The sequence below is a fragment of the Vicugna pacos genome, chromosome 12 (genome assembly GCF_048564905.1).
Source record: "Vicugna pacos chromosome 12, VicPac4, whole genome shotgun sequence".
In the NCBI taxonomy this organism is placed as follows: Eukaryota; Metazoa; Chordata; class Mammalia; order Artiodactyla; family Camelidae; genus Vicugna; species Vicugna pacos.
Window position 1 is genome coordinate 3,626,564 of NC_132998.1, and position 26,028 is coordinate 3,652,591.

General features: G+C 34.5%; 1 protein-coding gene and 1 long non-coding RNA gene across 2 annotated transcripts in view; one reads left to right on the forward strand and one right to left on the reverse strand.

The window, feature by feature from the left end:
• Nucleotides 1–22,504, reverse strand: part of LOC140700350 (uncharacterized) — a 269,795-nt gene extending 247,291 nt beyond the window's left edge. Inside the window, exons 1-3 of the long non-coding RNA XR_012078768.1 lie at nt 22,388–22,504; nt 21,427–21,480; nt 2,844–2,898 (exon numbers count right to left, since the gene is read on the reverse strand). This is a non-coding gene — a long non-coding RNA (uncharacterized lncRNA). The remainder of the gene's footprint in view (nt 1–2,843; nt 2,899–21,426; nt 21,481–22,387) is intronic.
• Nucleotides 22,505–23,147: 643 nt separating this feature from the next.
• Nucleotides 23,148–26,028, forward strand: part of LOC140700363 (uncharacterized) — a 204,851-nt gene continuing 201,970 nt past the window's right edge. The window contains exons 1-2 of the mRNA XM_072973874.1: nt 23,148–23,337; nt 23,423–23,766. Of these exons, the coding sequence (XP_072829975.1) occupies nt 23,148–23,337; nt 23,423–23,766 (534 nt within the window). The remainder of the gene's footprint in view (nt 23,338–23,422; nt 23,767–26,028) is intronic.

Here is a 26,028-nt window from a genome sequence, read left to right on the forward strand (position 1 = left end):
CAGAAGTGGTTATATAATTTTCTATTGCTCACTCAGTAAATATATAACCAGGAGGAAAGACACTAGTTTTCTCTGTATGAAGATACTTCCTTCTCCCAATCAACTTTGTTTAAAGTGGGGCATAAAGATGTCTGGAGAGAAGAAGAGGGACAGGTAGTGATAATCCACTAAGCCAGCACATCACAGACCCTGGATTTGTTCTTTTCTATTTTTTCCTCATACGTAGGCTGGAAATGGGTAATCAGGAAGCCATTATCAGGATATTTTTTATTTAGTTTTTGTACATCTTTCATGAATGGGTCTGGCACTTCTCTTTAGAAAATAGTGATGTCTATCACATATTATTCCAAGATAACAAAGACAAATTTAAAACTACAATCCTGTTGCACTAGTCTTTGTTGTTAATATTTTGGTTGCTTAGTTTTGCTTTTCCTTCCCAAACACCACTGTTTGAGTATATTGTTAGGTTGATTTTTAATAATATCAAAATGTGTTGAATTATGTTTTTGAAACTTGAGACAGCAATATTTTATGTCAATCATTCCAAATCTGAAAGATTAAGCATTTATCTTTTAAATGTTGAATATATTTATAATACTTTCAAGACTCTGCCAAGTGAAATCTATCAAATGGATCACATTTTAAAATCTGAATGGAATTTATGGTAAATGTAGTTCATAACTATTAGGCTGCAATGCCTGTCTAAATACATAAATTTACCTTCTTACATGTCATTTTTACATCTAATAAAATAAAAAAAAATTGTTACATTAGAATTGTTATGCCTTATCATTTTTTCCCACAGAGTTACTTTTAAGGAAATTTTAGATTGGAATACTTAGATTTTTTTTAAAGCATTTGAAAGAAGCTTGAATTATTTGTATGTCTTAGTCCATTCACGCTGCAATAACAAAATACCATGGGCTAGGTGGCCTATAAACAGTAAGTACTTATTTCTGATAGTCCTGGAGGCTGGGAAGTCCAAGATTAAGGTACTGACATATTCATCGTCTGGTGAGAGCCCAGCTCCTAGTTCACAGATGACTATCTTTTCACTGTGTTCTCACCTGGTGGAAGGGACGAAGGATCTCTCTGAGGCCTCTTTTGCAATAGCACAAAACTCATTTATAAGGACTCTACCCTTGAGACCTAATAGCCTACTAAACATCCCACTTTCTAATGCCCTGATGGTTAGGATTCCAACATAAGAATTTTGTGGAGACACAAACAATTCAGTCTAAAGCAGTATGGTTGTTTCACTTTTCCAATTTACTCTAGTTTTCTTAGTCTTCTCTTAGAAAGAAAAATCCAAAATTAAAAATTTGACATACATACAGTTGTCAAGGTTTGAATTTGTGTGAGTTAATATATAATACTTATGAAGTCTGCATTATGTATATATGTATGAAAAATCACTGGCAAAAGGAGTATGCTATGTATGCTGGTTAAAATTTATTAAATATTGTATGCTAGTTCACCTCTTAGTACTGATTTTCACTCAAGTTTACAACTCCAATGTGCAAAAACATCTTTAAAAAAGTCTTTCTTATTGACCTCTTCAAGATCACACTGTACATGATTAAAAGCTCCTCTGCTACCCATGTCATCAAAATAAAACAGAAAAGTCCAAATTTAGAGTACTGTATCTTGATAAGTAAAATAACAGACATTAAATATGCTTGGCTCCCTGCAATTAATGTAAGAATAAAATATATGAAACAATAAAACAAATGACTTTCTGAAAAAGGTCTATATATGTAAGAAAAAAGGTTTCATTAAAATACAAATCATAAAAATAATACCTGCAAAACAGCACCTTCTGTTAGCATAATATTATCAGTAGAAAAATATTTATCATACATTATTAATCAATATTCATTTATAAATAATTTTCAGGCTATTTCTAATTCATATTTGAAAATTTATATTGAAAGTGCACACTTTTCCTTCTAGTGAAACATAGTAGAGTTTTAATAATTACTTTGAGTGTTGCTTAGCAAAAGTTGAACTTTTTACAATATCACTTTCAAAACAAACAATTAAAAAGTGATCATGAGAAAACAACAATCCCTAATAGGAATAAATGACATTTCTGGGATTATTTCATTATTGCTGAGTGGTTATAAATAATGACTAGCAACTGGATAAACAAATATTTACTCCATGACACCATTTTAATTCCTATAGTCCAATGATGTTACAGTTTTATTACAGTTTCTCATTTAATTTCTGCACTTCTAAGAAAATAACTAACTGTGTTATTCTGGGACAAAGCTAACAGGAAAACTAGAGGCTTGATGAGAATATTATGCTCTGAAAAGAGAAACTGAGCATCAACAGGACACAAGCACAGGCTAAAATCAGGATTATAAGTTAGAGTGACACAAACAATTCAGTTTCACGGCATAAGAAAATGACAGGGTGTCAGGATAAACATGAATAATGTGTCAGAAATAAGTTGGACATGTGAGAGTCAGATGTACATAAAATTAAAAAGGAAGTTGAAACACTTCAAGTTCAATATCAAAGTAATATTTAGTATGATTCAAGCAAATAATTGATTTAATGTATTGTAATCAATAAAAATTGCATATATATAAAAGATGAGGCATCATTATGACACAGAAATAAGGAGTGAAATAATTAGAGATGAGACATAAGTAGTAGTTAAAGCATATATACGAAAGACTTAGAGGGCCGTGCTAGAGAAGGTGAAGTTTCATGCTAAGTATTGAGAAGCTACTGGAAGTTTGAAGAGAGTTAGGACGTTGGAAGGTAAAACTGTCCATAATATGGAATCTGATATTAAAGCACTTAGGTTGAATGCTTGTTTTGTCACTTACCAGCTCTGTGATCTCCAGCCAGGTGGTTAACTTTTCTGTGCTTCAGATTTCTTTGCTGTAAAATAGGGATAATAATTGTAACTATTTCATAACATTATAATGATTAAACAAACTAAATAATTTAATATTTGTAAAGCTTTTAAAACAGAGCATCTAGCACAGTAAGTGCTAACCGCATTTGGATAAATAAAACATAAATGTAAATAAAATGAGTAAAGAAAATTTTATTGGCTCTTGGGAAATGGTGAACATTTACCAACAAAGTACTAACTGAAATCTTTGACCTAATAGATGGTGGTGGCTGGATTGCTAAGGCTTCTTGTCCAATCCCTCTGGTATCTCCTGAGTTAAATGATCATCCATTAGAGGTTTCTATTTTCCAAATTTATTTTAATCAAAAGAGAGCCTCTCATTCCCAGTTTTGGGTTTGGCACAGTTACTCAAGTATCATGTAACCTCTGGTGCATTATGAATCTGTATGGATTTCTGACAACTTGCCTGATGTTAGTCAAAACTTCTGATAATTCATGGGAGAGACTCAATGAAAATGAACTGTCCTAACATTATACAGAAAGGTAGAAGGGGATGTTATGCTAAACATGGAAATGAAGTTGTCAGATTTCAGTGGTAACACATCTCTCTCTCACCCCACCCCACACACACATCATGTTCCTGCTCTTAATTTGCTGATGCACACAAAAATAAGTCACAGATATATTTATATTTCACAGTAAATATTTCAGTTGTTTTGGCATCAAGATAAATAGACCAATGGAACAGAATAGAGAGCCTAGACTTAAATCCATATATGTATGGTCATCCGATCTTCAACAGGAGTACCAAGACTACAAATACACAAACACACACACACAAAAGGATAGTCTCTTTAACAAATAGTGCTGGGAAAATTAGATTTCTAAATGCAAAAAAGTGAAATTAGACCCTTATACACAAAAGCAAACTCAGAAAGGATAAAAAACGTAAACGTAAGAACTAAAGTCATAAAACTTCTAGAAGAAAACGTAGAGAAAAATCTTGAGATTGGTCTTGGCAATGACTTCATGGATATAACTCCAAAAGCAAAGGCAACAACAACAAATAAACAAGGGGGACTAAATTAAACTGAAAACCTTCTGCACAGTAAAGGAAATAATCAACAGAATATAAAGAAATTGGAAAAAAAAATTTGCAAACCATGTATCTGATAAGGGGTTAATTTCCAAAATAAATAAGGAATTGCCATAACTCAGTAACAATAACAACAACAAAAACATAAAAAATTAATAGCCCAATTCAAATATGGGTTAAAGACTTGAAAAGACATTTTTCTAAAGAATACAGACAAATGGCCAACAGACATGTGAAAAGACTCTCAACATCTCTAATCATTAGCAAATGCAAATCAAAACCACAGTGAGGTATTACCTCACACCTCTTAGGACAGCTATTATCAAAAAACAAAAGACAAGTGTTACAAAGGTTGTAGAGAAATTAGAACTCTTGTACTCGAGTGGTGGGAATTCAAAATGGTACAACTGCTATGGAAAATAGTATGGATGTTCTTAAAAAAATTAAAAATAGAACTATGATATGGTCTAGCAATTCCACTTTTGAGTGTTTATAGAAAATAATTGAAATCAGAATCTCAAAGAGATATCATCACTCCTACGTTCAATGCAACTAGTCTTAGTAGCCAGATCAGATATCAAGGATGATCAGATACTGTAAAGGGTTTTTGCTAAATTGAGAGAAAAATTTCTACTAAAACTGGATTTTACAAGGAACGGCACAGATGAGCCTAGAAGGTTCAGGAGTCTGAAAGTTTGATCAAGCAAAGAATTTTTTTTTCATCAACGAAATCTGTACTTTAAATAATGATATCTGGAATTAGCTATTTCTAAATTTTGACAATGGTAAGGAAGCAAAATATAAAGCATCAATGAAATAATCTTGATTTAGGTTCAAGTAAGTAAAAAGGTGCTGTAAAACAAGATTATGTAGTAGATGTAATTATTTATCTAAATAAAAATATTGGGAAGAAACAAAAAGTCTTTCTCTATCCATAATGCAGGGGATATAAATTGATTTCCCTAGAACCAATATAAAAATCAATTCACTAACAGGGAAAATCTAGTGTGTTTTTCTGTGGGAAGAGTTAGAGCAAATTTATTTGGTCTGTGACCTGTTTCTCTCATATTACTGGATGGCTGGCCTTTATTTAACTATTTTTTCAAAGGCTATTGTCTTGTTTGTTGGCTTCAGGATGGTTTATTGGTATCACAAAATGAGTAAGAAAGACATTCTTTGTAAGTTTGTTTTGATGATATTATTACTTAAGTATTTCAAATAATTTATCACTGAATACCATGTCCTATTTATTTACATTTTTATTTACATTTTTTTAGTGTCTTTAATAACTAGAGGACCACACATTGTTTACTACTTCCTTGCATTTGTCAAGTTATATATTTTCAAGAAATACGCCCATTCATCAAAATTTTTGAGTTTATTGTTAGTTATACATAATATATTTTATTATTCTAGTAATAAAAATATATGGTGGTAATTACTTTTTAAATTCTCAGTATTGGCAATTTATATTCCTTTCTTTTATTCGTACGACTTACTAAAGGATTAACAATTTTATTTAATTTTCAAAGAATTTACATTTTGGTTTGCTGATCTCTCTGTATATTTTTTAATTTTGATTTCTGATTTTCTCTCAATTATTTCCTTTCTTCTACTTGTATGTATGTATGTTAGAAACACATATTTTTAGAGTATAAATTAAAGCACTGCTTTAGCTCCCCCACAATAGTTATTTTTCATATTTCCATTTTCTTCAGTTTGGAATACTTTCAAATTTTGTTTTATTTCTCCTTTAACCTATGGGTTATTTAGAAGCATACTGCTTGCTTGCATAATGGATTTTCTATTATTTAATTCTAGCTTAGTCTCATTTTTGTCAAAGGACTTTTTTTTTTATATTTTATTCTAGCTTTTGAAATTTGTTAAGCCTTGCTTTTATTCACCAGTACATGACTCATTTTGGTAAGTGTTTCAAGTGCATTTGAAAATACTTTTCATTGTGGAGGTGTTGGTTGATGTGCTTTATCTGTCATTTTGTTCAAGTTTGTTTTTCATGTTGTTCAATTTGCATTTTTTCTTTTTAGTCTACATGGCCTATCACTTACTAAGAGAAATTTAAGTTTCCAAATATGACTATGAATTTATATTTTTGTCCTTTTATTTCTGTCAGTTTTACTTTATATATTTTAAACCATGTTAATGCATATACATTTGGTGTTATTACATAAGGAAGTTTAACTTGGTGCTTTATTATGAAATGTCTCTCTTTAACTTCAGTAATGTTTTTTGTCTGAAATTCTACTTACAGGATGTTGGTATTACTAAATTAGCTTTATCATTTTTGAAGTCTTCTTATTCTTTTACTTTAAACATTTCTTTTTTATAATATTGAAGATAGATCATGAGGAAATCATGCACCTGGATGAAATCTGACTTATTCCTTTTGCATTTTTCCCCTAATTCTCAACCTAATTCACGTAATATTTACATTATGATAAATAATATACAAAAATAACATTTGTTTAATAATGTATTTTTAAAGACTGAAAACATTATTGGCTTTTTATGTAACATTAAGAATTTACTTCACCTACAGATCATTGCTCAAATAAACTTTCATAATACTGTTAAAATTTAATCATTCCATCAAATAATACAAAGCTTAAGTAATCCACCTTGCCATTTAAAAATTTTAAAAGGGGTGAAGTGAATTTTGAAATTATTTTTATTTTTTATTTTTAATTCGTGTTTGAAAAGGATTGCCAAAGACGAATTGAGGGAAAAATGCATAATTGACGTAATACAAATGTGACAGATTGATAGGGAAATAATGTAACTGAACAGTTCAGGGAATATGAAAGCTTTTAAGGTGGAATGTTTATGACTTAGACAACTTGAATACGAATGAAGTTGACAAGCACGACCTTTTACTAGTTTCTTCTTTAATGCTAAGAATAAAACACTTTGCAGAAGCATGTCATGATTGGCCTTACTACTCACTATATGATAATGCAATATTTTAAATGAAAAGCTGAAATAAATCAGAAGCTGTTTACTTTGTGAAAAAGAATATGAAAAATGCGCTCTTCAACCCTTTTTACAAATAAAGTAAAACACTTTTTCGTCATCTCATGTTTCAAGTGACTTGACATTTAGCAGCTTAAAATGCAATTGGTACTAAATATTAAGAATTAATCAAAGAAAATTTAGATCAAATATTTGTATTTCATACTTTAAAGGAAAAATGTTAATAGCACTATAATTATTTCCTTTACCTGCTTATGACCAGAAGAGTTAGTTCTTCATAGTGGAATTCTGACTATCTCCAACTATTTGTTATTCAATCTCTCTCACACATGGAAAAGGGAGACAAACACAAAACTAAAAGAAATACTGATTTGCTTCAAATATAGTTTTAAAAACATTTTTCGTGGTCTTAGTTTTATAATACACTGGTTAAGGCTTTGAATTTGAGAGACTCCTAGACCTGAATGAAAATCTTAGCTCAGCCACAAATAAGTTTAGTGAAATTAGGGATTTTATATAAAGATCAATTATCCTCAGTTTTCTTATACATAAATGGGAATGATACTATGTAATGGGAATGATATACTTTATGAATTCCTCTACTGTGACGGTTACTTTAAGTGTCAATTTGATTAAACTATTGCCCTAGAAATTTAATCAAGCACTAATCTTGTATTTTTTCAATGTGGTTAACATTTACAATCAACTGACTTTAAATAAAAAAGACTATTTTTTGTTATGTTTTTTCTGGTTTTGTTATCAGGGTAATGTTGGCCTCATAGAATGAATTTGGAGTGTTTCCTCCTCTTCAGTTGCTTAGAAGAGTTTAAGAAGGACAAGTATTAATTCTTTATATGTTTGGCAGAAATCACCTGTGAAGCGGCTCAGTCCTGCACTTTTGCTTGCTGGGAGATTTTTGATGAAAAATTCAGTTTCACTACTAATGATCAGTCTGTTCAGATGTCTATTTATTCCTGACTCAGTCTTGAAAAATTGCATATTTCTAGAAATTTATTAATTTCTTCTAGGTTGTCCAATTTGTTGCCATGTAACTGTAGTATTCTCATGATTTTTTTTTTTTTTGTATCTCTGAGGTATCATTTGTTATTCCTCCTCTTTCATTTCTTATTTTGCTTATCTGGAACATCTTTTTCTTGATGAATCTGGTTAAGGCTTATCAATTTTGTTTCTCTTTTCAAAAGAACAGCTCTTGGTTTCATTAATCTTTTCTATTTTCTTTGTCTCTATTTTATTTATTTCCTCTCTCATCTTTATTACTTACTTCTGACTTTGCGCTTTTTTTGTTCTTTTTTGCTAATTCTTGTAGATGGTAGGTTTATTTCTGCTTTTAGTTAATTGTTCTTTATCCTGTTTTCCTGAGGAAACTTGCCAGAGATTTATCAACTTAACTAGAAGTTAAAAAAAAAATCTTCAGGATTATTTTATTCTTGTCATTGTATTTCTTTGTCATTACTTTCTAATTCTTCTCTTATCTAGTTCTTTGTACTTTTGGTATATTATGCTTTTCGTCTATACTTTTTAGTTATAGATTTTATCTTGCAATTACTCTCTCCCTCCCTTCTCTTTCTCTCTCTTCCTATTAATCATTACTTCTTTGCTTTGGGGTATTAAATCTATCCACTGCATTTTTAATTTTGGTTACTATGGATTTCAGCTCTGGAAATTCCTAGTTCCTTTTTTTCATGAATATATAGTTGATTTACAATGTTGTGTTAGTTTCAAGTGTATAGCAAAGTGATTTAGTTATGTATGTTCATATATATATATGAATATATATATATATTCTTTCTCAGATTCTTTTCCACTATAGGTTATTGCAAGGTATTGAATATAGGTCCCTGTGCTATATAGTAAGTCCTTGTTATATATCTATTTTATATGTGTTAATCACAAACTTCTAATTTATCCTCCCACACTTCCCCTTTGGTAATCAGTTTGTTTCCTATGTCTGTGAGTTGTAAGTTCATTTATAACATTTTTTTTTTAGATTCCACATGTAAGTGATATATGAAATCTGTCTTTCTTTGTCTTACTTTCTTCACTTAATATGATAATCTCTAGGTCCATGCCTGTTGTTGCAAATGACATTATTTCATTCTTTTTTATGGCTGAGTAACATTCCTATGTATATATATACCATATCTTCTTTATCCAGTTATCTGTTGATGGACATTTAGGCTGTTTCTGGAAGTTCCTAGTTTTCTGTCACATATTTAATTTTTTATATTTCTAAAATATAAAATATAGTTATTTTATACCTAAGTATGATGACTCCATTATCAAGAGCTTCTGTGAATCTATTTTTATTCTCTATAATTTTCTTTGCTTTTGGTCATGTTTTTAATTTGCCTCTGGCTGGTTATTTTTTATTGAGCACTAAATATGCATGAAAATTTCAAGAATAATTTGAGGTACAATATATCATATTAATCTTTGAGAAGCTTATCTTTCCATCTGCCCTGTGTCTGAAGAACAGCAGATCTGCACTTTGTCCAATTTCAATAATTAAGATTATTTGATCAAATAGGTTAACCAAGGATTCCCTTCCGTTGTGTTCTGGACACAAATTTCTGCTGCCTTAGCCCACAATGATGTTAAAACTTTAGCTCAGCTTCCTAACCTACACATGCACCTCAAAAAAAAAAAAAAAAGATTTACAAAACAAGGCTAAAATTAAAAAAAATACCCACACACATATATATATATATAAATTTGAATCACTTTGCTGTAGACATGAAACACTGTAAATCAACTATACTTCACCAAAAAATTAAAATCAAAATTAAAAATTTTTAAGTAAAAACACAGGGCAAAGGGGCATCAACTGCTAGTCTCAAAGCATTGGACTTCTACCATGTCCAGACCTGGCCTGTATTTCTCCACTATTGTATTAGGTACCTAGTGCCTTTAAACATACGTGCTACATACTTTTTCAAGTGGATGGTTGGCCCAAATTATGTAGTCTACCGTTACTCAAAGCCTGTATATTGCTTTTGACTATCCAAAGAAATCTTTAACTACCTGAGAACATGGTTATACTGTAACATTTTTGGAAAATTTAGCATTCTATTTAAATAACTATGAATAGTTTATCACTACCTTCTCTTTGAAACGTTTTCTTCACATGGCTATTAGGCCATTCCATTTCTCTCCTGATTATCCTCCTACTTCAATGTCTTCTACACAGGCTTCTTTAATAGTTTCTCTTTATTTCCTTAGCATTCCAATTTCCCAGGGCTCTGCCTCTTTCTTGACTTTTCTTTTACGTTTATAACCATTTACTTGATGAGCTCAATCAGTTACATGGCTTTATCTACATACTATGTTTATGTATTTTTGCAGATTTCAAATTTATACCTCTAGTCAGAATTCTCCTCTGAGTTCTGAGATCAAATTACCTACTATATATTTCTAAACTTATTCAATTTCCTTCTTAACAGAAACCCAACATGCCTTGAACTGAACTACTGTTCTTCTCTATCCTTAAACCTGCTTTTCGCACAATCTTTTCCTTCTCAGTTAATGAAAACTCCATCTCCAAGTGAAAACCTTAGCAACACGATCAACACCAGCCTCTCTGACAGCTTACATGTGCTGTTTGAGTACATCGTTTTGCCGCTGTTTCGGAAAAATAAAACATCTAGTCCCTTCTTACAATGTCCACTGCTATTTACCTTGTACAAGCCACCATCATTTCTAACCGGGATTAATGAATTAGGCTTCAATGCTTCAGTCTATTCTCAGCACAACAGCCAGAGTAATCGTATCACTCTTTAAAATACTTCAGAGGCTTCCTCTGACACTTACGGTATATGTCAAAGTATTTTCAATCACCTACCTCCCTGATCTCAAGTGCTATTTGTCCTCTTTTTCTAAGCCTCAGCTTCTTTTATTTCATCAAACATTAAACTGGTTTCTAATTCAAACACAGTATCTAATGAATGAAATTCATGAAGATTAAGAAAAATGATGCATATCTAAGTATCTGACACAACTGCTAGCAAGTAGTAGACAATCATTTTCTTGCTGTTGTTTACCTTTTTTCTACATTATATTTAAAAGGATCATATTTAGGTCACAGAAGGACACACTATTTTAAGGATATATGACTCTATATTCTTGATTCTGCCTTCCTAAATGCTTTATCTTGAGTTACTGTATAAAATATTGATCAACTTTCTAAAACTGTATGATTTTTGATACTATCTTTTTAACTGAATTAGTTTCCAGCAAAAAAATACATACTTCCTGTGATTTACAAACTTAGCACATAAACGTGTTAGGCTCTCCACTGTGTCTATTTTGTCCTCTTTCAATGTTCCTATTAAAGACAAAAAAAAACTAGTAGCGAGATTGCTGTTATAGAATTTGTGATTTCCACTAAGTACCATTTTTTTCAATCCATCTGTAAATATTAAAAGACAGTTATTCATTGATTTGTCCTTGTACAAAGTCCATTAGCTGACCATGTTTGACCCTTAAAAGGGTTTTCTCCAAAGAAGAACATTAGGTAACCATTATGATTATCTCAGCAATATAACAAATTACTACCTCTGTGAACTTTTAGTCATCGACGGTGGCCTTCCAGATTTTATGGATTATACAAGAATTTGACAAGATTATTTGGGCAGGAGTTTTACAAAAGAAACCACTGAGAGGTCTTAGGTTAAATTTCACCTAATATTTGATTATTGTGTCATTGGTATTACACAAATAATAGCAGATGAAGTACTCTTCTTTTTTCTAAGTATAGTTGATTCACAATGTTAGTTTCTGGTGTATAGCATAATGATTCAGTTATATACATAGATTCTTTTTCGTTATAGGTTATAAGGTATTGAATGTAGTTCCCTGTGCTACATATAGTAGAACCTTGTTAATCTATATATAGTAGTTTATATATGCTAGTCCCAAACTCCTAATTTACCCTTCTCCCTTTCCCCTAAAGTACTTTCTTAGAGTAAACCTCAACTATATCTCAGAAGAACTATTTCAGTGTGTTCTTTATACTTTATTAATAAATGTTTTACTACCCACAGCATTTGAAAAGTATATTAATAAAATACATTTTTCCTTTAAATAATATATCCAAAACGTCAAAGGAAAAATGTATAGCATGTTTTTTACTATACAGATTTGTGAATGAAAAATATTGCCAGCCATATCAGTAAATGAATAATTCTGCGGCTTTCAAGTTATCAGCCACTACTGCCACCCCAGACCGTGAGCAGAGGGAACTCAGGATGCTGACAAGCAGGCAGCCTGGTCTCTGCAACCACACTCAACAGCGCACCCGAGGGGAACTCTGGATATGGAAAAACAGGACACTGGCCCTAGATGGCAAGCTGCATATCAAAGGAATGATTTCAGTGAGGCCACACCTTTACACCTTCCCATACAGAGAAAACAGCTAAGTTCCTTAACTTGAAATAATCTGGTTTTCCTTAATTAACGGTAACCTTCTGATTTTTCAACTAACTGGTCTTTGTTGCAAAAAACTCCTATATATCCTGGCTTCTCCCTTGCCTAGGTGGAAGTCTCTTAGAGCGATCTGAGAGGCTGTGTCCTGGGCTCGAGTCTGCAGGAAGTCCACCAAATAAAACATAACTCTCAACTTACAGGCTGTGCCTTTTATTTCAGTCGACAGATTCCAAGATAATATAAATCAAACCACTATATATTCTGAATTAGTCACACATCAATGGTAACTGTAGGTTAATAATAGTCATACAACACTGGTTTCATAGAAAAATATTAAAGGCCATTTTAAAATGAAGTTCATAAGCAAAATAGATATAAATTTTATTTAAACAATGCCATTTTTGTCCCTTTTCCAAGTCCCAATATCATAGAATAAGTCAGAATCTCTCCTGTAACTTTTGAAACGTCCATAGCTATTCTCATTTCTGAACCATTTTATAAGACAATATTGAGATCTTTTGCATTTTCCCTAACTTCTCTTGGAATATATGGACATGGATACACTGCTACAAGTTGTTTGAAACCAAAATGATCAAATTCTTGAAGATTCAGTAAAAACTAAAGCATATTTCTACTTTTCTTGAAATTTAATTACTCTACGGAAGAAGATCTAGATGAATGTAGTCCACCATTTTAATGTGCTTAGATATTTCTTGTCCACTAATTATGTTATCAATTTATTCAATAAGCCTTTTTAAAGAGCTATTAGATGCTGTATATCCAAGAGCAAATCACATCGTTATTATCTTTAACATCCCCTGCAGTCTAGTAAGACAACTACCACTAACTGCTATCACTCCTTATTTGTATGCTACTACTACAAATTTTTCCTTGTGTAACATTTAGCATATGCCAGACAATTTTAAATTCTTTACATGTACAATTTTAAATTCTTTACATATACAATTTTATGTTATAGCTCATATTATTTACTTGTTAAGAACAATTGTTCTAATTGAGGTGACTGCCCTGTAACAGGTAAAATAGAATACAGCATTTTAAGTGCTATTCATGAGGAAGGGCTACGACTTTTATTCCCAATGTACGTGAAATACAATGTATTGATAAAGTGGATAATCTTACGTAAAAACACCTTATTGCATACATTTTCACAATCATTTTGTAGAAAAGCTAACTAAAAAACTGAATATTAATATCTTAAAATAATTTATCTCTCATCCTAAACAAAGATGCAAAAATATCTACTTAATTCTAGGGGAAAAACACAAGGAAGAGAACTGAAATTATTTTTGTGTTTTTTCCTATTTATTTAACCTTGGCAAAGTTAAGCAGCTACCCTCTCCCACTGCCCAACTCAACTAACACTTGTCTAATTATCTTAATTATTTCTTGATGCATGTAAATAAATCTTATATTGCTATTATTGTTATTTCAACTATACAAAGGAAAAATATGAAGTTTTGAGAGGTTGTGTGCCTCATCTAATGTTACTGAGTTAGTATGTAGTTGAATAAAAACACACATTAAAGAGCCTAGCTCAAGATACTGTGTGCTTAACATTACACTGTCTTGACTCCATATTATCAGGTTAATCAATTTCACCTACATGGGTTTAAGTTAGGAAATTCAGAGGAGCAAGCTTATTCATTTTGAATGACCAAGACAAGTAAATGAGTCTACCTGAAAGTGTTAAAGAGACATAAAATCACATCAACAATTACTAAAAAACAAAACAAAACTACTGCACTACTAAATTATAACAAAGAAGAAAAGATGAGGCAGTATAGTACAGTTAAGGTCAACAGTGGCCTTTGGAAGTAGACAGCCTGACCTTTGAATGCTCTCTCTGCTATTTAAAAAGCTGTGTAGGGGGGTAGAGGGTGGGAAGGGATAGACTGGGATTTCAAAATTGTAGAATAAACAAGATTACACTGTATAGCACAGGGAAATATACACAAAATGTTATGATAAATCACAGAGAAAAAAATGTGACAATGAGTGTGTATATGTCCATGAATGACTGAAAAATTGTGAACACTGGAATTTGACACAACACTGTAAAATGATTATGAATCAATAAAAAATGTAAAAAAAAAAAAAAGCTGTGTAACCACAGCCAAATCACTCAACCTCTCTGTGCACCAGTTTCTTCATTTTCAAGAGACAGTATCTTACAAAAAAGTTGTAAATAATAAATGTAAATTATGTAGAGCCTCGTGTGTAGCTCTACCTGGATTATAATTACTGACATTACTATTCATTGTTGCTCAGTACATATTATTACTTAATGTACAAAGATTATCTTTGTAAAATTAAAAGAAAATGAGTCCTATATAATATACTTAAAAACTTGTTGCTCTATTTATTATAAAAGATTACTTGGGTTGTGGTCACTAGGTTGTTTTATGTCTTTAATGGAGTCCAGAACTATTCTATTTGGCCAGACTAACAAAAATGCTTATGCATCTCCTTAGTATCTTTACCTGTTTTAAAAACTGTTTCAAAATGGTATGCATACTGATAAACATGTGATGACAATGGGTATTTACTTTTTAGCATCCATTGGGAGGAAACTCAAGAGCCAGTTTTTACTCATCAATCAGAGGTAATTTTTTTAAACTAACATAATATTATGACATAAGCTGTCATGATATTCCATCTCTCATATTTATTTTTCTGCTCACTAATTCTATCTCTTTTTCAATTTTTAATTGCGTTGTATTGTTTCCAAGTTTTGCTGATAACATGCAAGGCAAAAAGCATGAGCTAAGAGTTTCAGATTACTTCCCCTGGAACAGACACTATGATAAGTGTTACATGTATATTAATGTATTCAAATACGTCATTAGAATCTTTGAAATAGATTATATTACTGTTAGGATAAAACAAGAGAATTCCTCTTTTGGGAGTCTAAAAATGTCAACTTCTCTGTAGACTCTTTAATATTTAGAAAATCAGGTTGCCTGCAAATAATTTTTTAACTTTTCCTTTTCAATCTGTATTTTTTTTTTTAACATATCACATTGTCTAAGAGCTTCAGCACAATGTTAAATAGAAATGGTTAGAGTGGACAGCATGCCTCATTATTCTCCATGTCAGGAAGAAGACATTCATTCATTAACTATTAAGTATGCTGTTAACTGTGGGTTTTACACAGTTATCCTTTATCAGTTTGAGAGATTTTATCATGAAAGAAGATTGAATTTTGCCAAATTCTTTTAAAGTTCCTCTCAAGGCAATCATATGGCTTTTCTTCTTTAGTCTGTGAATATAATGAATTACACTGATTGATTTTTGTGTTACCAGAATAATCCTCAATTGGTCATGATACATTAATCTTTAAATATATTATAGGATTTGATACGTTAACTTCGTGTGAAGTACTTTTGTGGCTAGATCCACAGATTTTGTTCTTTCATAGATTTCTGGTTTCTGGTTTTGTTTTGCAGACATCTTCATCTAAATCAGTTATCAGCGTAACACTGGTCTTATAAAATATATTTTGTAGTATTCTTTCCTTTTCAATTTTCTAGAAGTATTTGTGTAGAATTGGTATCAATTATTTCTTAAACATCTGGTATAATCATCCATGAAGTAATCCAGGGGTAGAATTCTTTCTATGGAAAGTTTTTTTCTCCCCCCTATGAAACCAATTTCTTTAACATATATAGGACTATTCAGTATATCTATTTTTTTCTTGAGAGAGCTTTGGTAATTTTTGTCTTTCAAGGTATTTTTCCAGTTTATTTAATTAATCAGATTTCCTAGATGGCTGTTAATAATATTCTCTTTTTATTCTCATTGTGTATGTAGGATCTGCATTAATCTCACCTCTGTCATTTCTGATATTGAGGACTTGCATCTTTTTCTTTCCTAAATGTATTGGTCATTTATTTGTCTTATTCTTTTTCTCTATCATTTCCTGTATGCAAATATTTATAGCCAACATATATATCATATAAAATATCTAAATACATACAATGGCCTAAAACAGAAAACAACAAAATGTCCACTAACAGTTGAATGAGTAAACAAACTGTGGAATATCCATACAATAAAACACTAGTCAGCAATTACTTTTGATATCTCCAAACACAAGGATGAGTCAGAATAATTATGGTGAATGAAAGAAGTCAGACCAAAAAGATATATATTGCAATGATTCCATTCGCTTAAAAAAACAAAAATCTGGAAAAAAAAACTATCCACAGAGACAGAGAGCAATTCAGTGTTTTCCTGAAGATAAAAGGTAGGGAGACGTGGATTTAAAAGGGACACAAGAAAACTCTTTGGAGTGACTACTATGCTTCTATATTGATTATGGCAATGGTTTCTTAGGTATATATGTATTTATGAAAATTCATCAAGCTGCATGTTTAAATTGTGTAGTTTATTGTAAATCAATTATACCTCAAAAAAGCTGTAAAATAAAATAGCCAAGTATGACAACTTCATGTGATTTAGCCTAATATCTTCTCCATTTCACAGAAAAATAACCAGAAAGACCAAAATATAAAATAATTTCCTAAAGCCACAAAGCTAGTAAGTTACAGGGACAGGACTGAAAACCACAGACTATGTCTCCAGAGCCTAAATACTTACACACTATTTAATAGTGCCTCTTAATGTGTGTGTTTTAAAGTTATATTTCCTTCACTATCCTTCTTTTTTAGTTTTTTATATATTACTTGCTAGCATTCAAGATAAACATATTTATATTTAAATCAATAATTCAATTTTACTTTCTTTCTATTAATGGTGCTTTGAAAACCATATCACACTATTTTCATTCTACTGAAGGTACATGATAGCTCAAATAACTTTTTATGTATTTACTTAAGGGCATAAATCCCTAAGCAAGCTCATAAATCAACATATGTACCTATGCAACAAAATTTGATTGTTATTTACAGGTAATGTCTGTGAGGGGAAATTGTCCTCCAGTTGGTAAGCACCTATTATCATGTACTCTTTCTCATAGATGTTGTTCACATATAACAATAAGGGAGTTGCAGCCCTCCTCCCCAGTGCTTCACCGAGAGTTGGGGCCTATCCTTATCATAGTATTTATCCCACTTTGCTATAATTAGTGATGTATTAGACAATTCCTTTTACTGATTAGACAAAAGTCCCTTTTAGTACAATTAATTAATGTAAAAGATGCATATTTTAGAAAGAAAATTCTTGTAGATTAAGAGTAAACATTACTAAGTCAAGCCAATAATCTGCTCCAGCTGAATATGAGAACTATAAAAATCTGAACTTAAGTTCAGAAGATGAAAAGATCAGGTTCAGCAGCATGATGGATCTGCAAACTGGAAAGATGCTTGTCTAGTCTCATGTTCAATAACAAAAAATTGAAAATGTTTTCAAGAACAATCTTGCATTGAGTTTACTAACCACACATATATGCATTCTACATATAGTGCTGCTAGACAATAGACCTTTAAAATTACATAGAATTTTTAGGCAATAACTTGAAGGTTTCCACACATGTGCATAGTACAACTTTTACATACAAATGTAACTTGGAAAACATTGCACATCTTAATTTTTCTCTAATATAAAACAACTGCTTAGAGAAGTGATAAAACTGTTATAATTCAGAATTCCGCAGGGTAATATATACCCATATATCATAAGATTTACAAGTCTTAAATGGTAGCATCACATGGAAAGAGAATTAAAAATCTTGAAATTACCAGTTTTATTCAAAAACAAAAGTATTATTCCTTGAGACATGAGAATTTGATGTTATGATTAACAATCTGCAATCCTTCTCACCATCTTATTTAACTACCCTTTCCTTTAAACCAACTTAAGTCTTATTTTCCCCTCACTTTGTCTTTTCTCTTAATTAATACCCAATCCCCATGAGGACACAACCCCAAAGTACTCTGCTTATAAAGCTTCCAAATTATCACATGCAATTTTAATTACGATTAACTACCATGGGTAAAACATTCATTACAAAGGGAATATAATAATCCAATTACACTTACAAAACTCTTTTTGGCTCAGGTATTTACCTGTCACCCTGGATTTTATTTCTAAAGCCTAGTTACCTAGCAAAATACTCCTAAGTAATTTCAGCAATTTTCTGTGAACATGAGAGAAGTAAGAAACTCCTAATACCAGCTCTCTAATCTGCTGCTTATTCTCTATCCCCAGCTGCCCTTTAATCATTTACAGTTAATATAATTAAGTGTTTATTGTGAATGTATATGAAGAACTACAAATATAATAAACGTTACATTTGAAGGTTAAGGGGGAAAATCATCTCTTGGAAGTTTTCAAAGTAATTATTTAAGAATTATTTTCACAGCTATTAGACCCTTAAGTGTGATGTAGGTAGAAAATAACCAGATTTGGGGGAGAAATTTATTGATGAGAACTCTTGGATATGAGCTCTCGCAGTCTGTGAGCACTGCAGAGAGGTGAAGTCTGCCCATCCCCAAAAGGGTGGTGAAATGATGTCCTGGGAGCCCTTGTAGGGGAAGACAAAGAGAACTTGGCCCTGTCTCAGGCTAGCACAAGGTCAAGTGCACTGTGGCAGCCTGACAGAAACAGCTGCATGAGACAGGCTTGCATTTCCAGTATTCATAAACATGAGGCTTATGTCAGGATTTCCTATAAACCAGATTCAGCCACATAGGAGAGAAAGAAACTGTGTGTGTATAGGTTGGAGTTTCCCATCACCCCTTCTTCAGGTTGGATTCATTTGCAGAACAACTCACAGAACTAAGAGAAACATTTTACTTACTGGATTACCAGTTTATTATAAAAGGATATAACACGAGAAAGGACAAAAAAAATCACATGATTATCTCAAAAGATGCAGAAAAAGCATTTGATAAAATTGAACACCCATTTATGATAAAAACTTTTACCAAAGTGGGTATAGAGGGAATATATCGTGACATAATAAAAGCTATTTATGACAAATCTATAGCCGGCATAGTACTCAATGGTGAAAAGCTGAAAGCTTCCCCCCTAAAATCTGGAACAAAACAAGGATGTCCACTCTCACCACTTCTATTCAATACAGTATTGGAAGTCCTAGACATAGCTATTAGACAAGGAGAAGAAATAAAAGGGATCCAAATTGGAAGAGAAGAGGTAAAACTGTCCTTATATGCAGATGATATACTATTATATATAGAAAACCCTAAAGAATTCATACAAAAACTACTAGAGATAATTCATCAAGGTAGCAGTATACAAGATTAACATATAAAAGTCAGTAATATTTCTTTACACTAACAATGAAATATCAGAAAAGGAATGTAAAGAAACAATCCCTTTTAAAAATTGCATCCAAAAGGATAAAATACTTAGGAATAAATCTGACCAAGGAAGTGAAAGACCTATATGCAGAGAACTACAAGACACTAAGGAAATGGAAAGATATTCCATGTTCTTGGATTAGAAGAATTAATATTGCTAAAATGGCCATACTACTGAAAGCAACCTATATAAATCCTTATAAAATCACCCAGGACATTTTTCACAGAACTAGAACAAATAATCCCAAATTTATATGGAATCACAAAAGACCCAGAACTGCCAAAGCATTACTGCAGAAAAAGAATGAAGCTGGAGGAATAACCCTCCCAGACTTCAGACAATACCAGAGCTACAGTAATCAAACCACCATTGTATTGGTACAAACACAGACATATGGATCAACAGAACAGGACAGAGAGCCCAGAAATAAACCCACAAACTTTTGGTCAATTGGTCTTTGACAAAGGAGGCAAGAACATAGAATGGAGTAAAGACAGTCTCTTCAGCAAATTGGGAAACTGCTGTTGGGACTAAAAAAATAAAACACCAAATTTATCTACAAAACAGAAACAGACTCACAGACATAGAAAACAACTACAGTCACCGGGGGAAAGGGGCGGGGACGGATAAACTGGGAGTTTGATTTGCAGATACTCACTAATACACATAAAACTGATAAACAACAAGTTATACTGTATAGCACAGGGTACTACATTCGATACTTTGCAGTCACTTTGGTTAAGAATATGAAAATGAATGTATGTTCCTATGTGACAGAAGCATTGTGCTGTACACTAAAAACTGACACAATATTCTAAACTGACTATACTTCAAAAAAATATTAAAAAAAAAAAAGTGTAACTCAGGAGCAGCCAGATGCAAGACAGGCATAGGATAAGGTATGTGGGAAAGAGCACAGAGCTTCAACAATCTCTGGGAGCACCATTTTCCCAGCATCCCCACATGGTCACCAATCCAGAAGCTCTCTGAACCCTAACCTTTTGGGTTCTTACGGGGACTTTATTACATACGCATACTTGATTAAATCATTGACTCGTAGTGACTGGTTAAATCTGCAGCCCGTCTCTCCTTCTCACAGCGCAGGGGGTGGACTGAAAGTTCCAACCCCTAATTATATGGTTGGCTCCCCTAGCAACCAGCCCCCTTCCTTAGGATGCCCCTTAGCATCCTTAGGTGCTTTCCAAAAGTCACCCCATTAACATAAACTCAGGAGTTGTTGAAAGGGGTTTGTTATGAATACCAAGACACTTTTATTACTCTTATTAGGAAATTCTTATGGTTTTAAGGAGCTCTGTGCCACAAATAGAGATAAAGACCAAATACATATTTCTTATAAATCATATAATCACGGTGTATAATCTATCAGATAATGGAGGAATTCTAGCAGAAAAGAACTGGGGTGACCCAAAATTCCTAAAGACTGTGGTAAATTTTATCTACCTAGATCATAGAAATTATAGAACAAAAGGGCCTAAAAGGGACTCTTTAAATGGCCCAAGAAAGACTTCTTCCCAAAGTTAGCTTTATGCATCTGTCTCAGAGTGAGAAGCTAGCTTCCAGTGGGAAATCCTTTCCTATTCTCTTCTACTTCTTTCCCAAATCTCCTGGAGAGAAACTGGCTAATGAGATTAGAGACTGGGAGAAGGAGGGAGGAAGAGGAGAAGCACAATAGAAAGAGACAAAAATCAACCCTTACCCCTCATTCCGACAAAGGCTTCTATTGACAGCAAGCTTGAGCTAGTTGAGAGATCTGCCATTAAAACAAATTCAGAGTTTATATTAATAATTTGTACTCAAAATTCCAACTTCTTAACTGAGATTATGTTTGTAATTTTTAGAAAAGCCACTGTTAGTCTGGGCACTTAAAAAAGCAGACACCAAGATTTTAAATATATGTGTATCTATTTATATACATAATTATTCTGTATTGTTATATAAATTATTATTTATTCTTATTTAAAAAATTAAGCTATTATTTTTATATATATATAGGCAAATTCCTATTAAGAAAAAGAGCTTGGAGCCAGAGGAGAGCCTTCAGACTTGGAAGCAAGCCATATGCCTGTCTCCCTGAAGGAGACAGAGGAAAGCATCTCAGACCACAGACCTCTCTTAAGAAACTTTTCTCCAGGTTGACTGAGAATCTTTGAGTCAAAGTTGCCCATTAGAGGAGCCCTATATCTTGCATAAATTACCCTTTTTTAGTACACCTGCTGTGTGTAATCATTGACTATGAGCAGCCCGTGCGATTCAATATTGGATTCAAAAGAGCTACAGCTGGTGGCCGTCAGAAAATTAAGCTGCTTGCCACAATAAGATACCTGAATGACACATTCTTATGACATCAAAGTCATATACTTGCTTGAGTTTTCACCCAGGGCACAGGAAATGACTCATTAAATAGACGTTAAAAAAAAATCATAGCAGGTAAAACAATAACAGTATTTTCAGTATATCAAAAGACATGCAATTCAAATACCTGTGGTTTAGATAGGCCACCCATGGTGCCCCAGCATCCTGTGATCACCACTTCATTTAACAAAAAAAATGAAATGACCCAAGACCCATTCCATGTAACAGCTATGCGCTATTAGTTTGTGTGTTGCCAACACCAGCCCCTCTCTGCCCCTCTAGTAAAGTAATAAAGATCAGTTTACTTGGTTAATTTGTTGAAAATGGATTTGCCACAGGTGTGTTCCTGAGTCTTAACATGCTATATACTGCTTTATGTGGGTCATTTGGCGTCCATTTATGGTTCGCTCATTCTAGAGTTCCTAGGACGTGATAATACACAATAATCTACTAAAGCAATTTATTTTCAAAAGTTTGAAAAAAATGTTTCTGGAAGTTGCTGCTTAGTATGTCAATGCAACCACAGAAACTTCCACTATTTCTACATTGATAGATCTATTTGGAAGACATGGTCATGGCGGGATAAGCAAATGCTGATTTGCCACAGCACAGCTATGACTTTAGGGAGGAAGAGTGCAGTATTTGTTCTTCCCTACCTCAGGTCACAGCGTATAACTACTAGACCTAGACTACAGGTTATACAACAAAGTAGAAGAAACCTTTTTTTTTTTCTTTTTTGGCCTCCTGTTTCTTTTCCTTTGCTTTCCTTCTTGACTGACCTTTTCTTTCTCCAAGCTTCCATCTGTCTTTTACTTGAGTCAGAATGAATCTTCTATCTATGAAAATCTAAAAGGCTTTGCAATTTCAACTCATTTATTTCGAGATATAAGAAAAAAACGTTTCAAAATGCTGTTTTCTCTAGTTTGAATTAACCTTCTGGTTAAAAGCCAGGGTCTGGTCTGAGTGCGAGGAATGTGAGTTTCCCAAGAAGGCAAATAGGTCACAGCTGGAGCCCACAGGCTACCTGAGTGACAAGGAGGCTGTGGGAAGTAAGAGAAGGTCCTGATGGAGGGGCAGGAAAAGGATCGGTTGGGGCGTGCTGAGCTTCAAAGGCCGCTCAGAGAATGGCAGAATCAGGCCCAAGTCGCTGCACCCCGACCACTCCTCCCAGAAGAAACTCACGGGTTATCGCGAGAGATGGGGGGGGGAATCCTGGGGCGAGAAAACACCTACGTGCGCCCCACCCCCACCCCCGGTGCCGGAACCTCCTCCTATCTTGCAAACACTAACCCTCCAAGACGACTGTCTCCCCTTAATCCCCTCTACAATTCCACATTCAGACTCACCGCGCAGCAGCTCCTGTCCCGGAGGCCCAGTCAGGTGCGACGGAAGGCCCGCGGCACACAGGCCGCGGAGCGAGAGAGACTGCGCCCGAGGCTGCGCCCCAGGCTGGCGCAGAAGTGGACTGCGCATGTGCAGGTTGCAAATCTCCCGTCTTTCGGGAGCCGGAAGTGCCCGAGGCAGGAACAGAGGCTTCCAGAGGTTTCCAGAGGCTTTCAGAGGCTTCCAGAGGCCGCCGTCAGTCGTCAGCAGAGGTGCATGGCTGCAGCAACCCGGAGGTGCTCTGGGAAACTTCCTCGGGGCCGAATGTCCGGGGCTGAACGTCCGTCCTAGCAGTTGCGAGGTAGGAGACCGTCGCTGCCTGTTCCTTAAGACTTCTCTCTCAAGAGCGGCTTCAGGTTAATAGTCTCGCTTTCTGGCCTAGCTCGCGTACAGACACCCTGCTCTGTGGGAGCTGGCTCCTTCGCCTTTTATTTTTTGGCTTTTAAAACTCCATTCAGTTAGAAACCTTTATTAGAGAAACTGCTGTATTCCGGGGTAGGTGGTGGCCTTGACTTTCAGAGCAGCTCTGATCTTACCCCTTCCCCGGGCAAAACAAACCAGACATCTCACTCCCCAGCAAAGGGATGCGGGCTGGAGGTCAATGCCAGACAGTGGAGGGGGCCTTGGACCTCCGAGTACTCACCCCAGATGGAAAGATTGGGTCACTCCAACGCAAGATGAGAGTTTGGGGCTCTAGGTTCCCTTCGCCTTGGAAGAGGAGTGGGGAAGTCTCAGGGATTCTTTGAGGGAGGGGGAAGCAAGCACCCATCTCTCCATCTGGATGTAGGAAAATGGGACAGAGGCCCAGTCCTACCAGGAGGCTGGGCTGGGACAGCGCTTGCCCGGGGGTGGCTGCGGCCGCCGCGGGTGACAAGCAGATAGGGAGAGGAGGCTCCGGTGGCCCCTCGGGCCGCTGGTTGGTCCCCCTCTGCCCACAGCTGGACCCCGAGAAGGCAGCGCCCGCCGGCGAAGCCACAGGCACCGCGCCCTCGGTAAAAAGCCCCGAGGACCACGTCGTCAGCACGTCTGTAACACACGGGGACTCACACAACGTGTAGGGAGGAAGTGACCCTCCCCGTGGCCGGTGCACAAATACCCGGTGCTGTCTTAAGCGAGCCCCGCGCGCAGCCGTGCTGGCGGCTCCTCCGCGCGCCGGGCTCAGTGTCCCGGGACGGGGTGTCCGCTCTGGCGCCCGCTCCTCCCGGTAGAAAGCCAGCCCCGACCCGGTCAGCAGACGAAGGACGCCCACAAAGGAAACAGCTGTCTGGCATGGGTTCTCTCAAGCCAAGGTGGGAATGAGGCCACTTTAGGAGGGTGGGGAGTTGGCTAGTTTTGTTCTAAGGCTTCTGATTGTTTTCTAATTTGTGGAGTGAGCTTAGGATGGGGGCTGTGAGTGACCTGCCCTCTCAGTATCATTCCTCGTCAAAGTTCTGATTCAGGAAGAAGTTGCAGCCAGTGTTTGTACCTCTTAATCCCCCTCACCATTTTGCTCATCCTCTCATCCACCCTCACCTCTGGCAAACACCAGCTCTGTGAATATCTATGAGTGTTTCTGTTATATTTGTTCCTCTGTTTTATTTTTCAGATTCCACATATAAATGAAATCATATGGAATTTGTCTTTCTCTGACTTATTTCACTGAGTATAATACCTTCTAGGTCCTTCCATGTTGTCACAATTGTCAAGATTTCATTCCTTGTTATGTCTCATATTTCATTGTAGATATATACCGCATCTTCTTTATCCATTTATCTGTTGATGGGTAGTTGGATTGCTTTCACATCTTGCTTTTGTAAATAATGCTGCAACAAAATAGGAATGTATGTATCTTTTCTAATTAATGTTTTTGTTTTCTTCAAATACCCGAATGGAATGGTTGGATCATATGATAGTTGTATTTTTAATTTCTTAAGGCATCTGTTTTCCATAGTGACTGCACGCATTTACATTCCCTTTTCTCTACAACCATGCCCAGGCTCGTTGTTGTCTGTCTTTTTGATAATAGCCATTCTGACACGTCAGAGGTGGTAGCTCATTGTTGTTAGATGTGCATTTCCCTGTTGGTTGTGGTGTTGAGCCTCTTTTTCACCTTCCTGTTGGCCACCTGTATGTCTTCTTTGGAAAAATGTCCTCTGTCCCTTTTTTAATTGTTTGGGTTTGGTTTTTTTTTGATATTGTGTGAGTTGTGTATTTTGGATATTTACTCCTTATCAGATGTGATGCATTATTTGCAAATATCTTGTCCCATTCAGCCAGCAGCCTTTTCATTTTGTTGATAGTATTTTCTGTATGCAGAAGATTTTTAGTTTGATGTATTCTCATTTTTGATTTTTGATTTTGTTTCTCTTGCCTGAGGAAACAGATTTAAAAAAATGTTGCTAAGACCCCTGTGAAAGCACTTACTACCTATGATTCTTCTAGAACATTTTTTTATGGTCTCAGGTCTTGCATTTAACTCTTCAATCCATTTTAAGTATATTTTTGTATGTGTATGAGAAACCAGTCCAGTTTGATTCTTTTGTATGTAACTATCCAGTTTTCCCAACTCCATTTATTAAAGTCG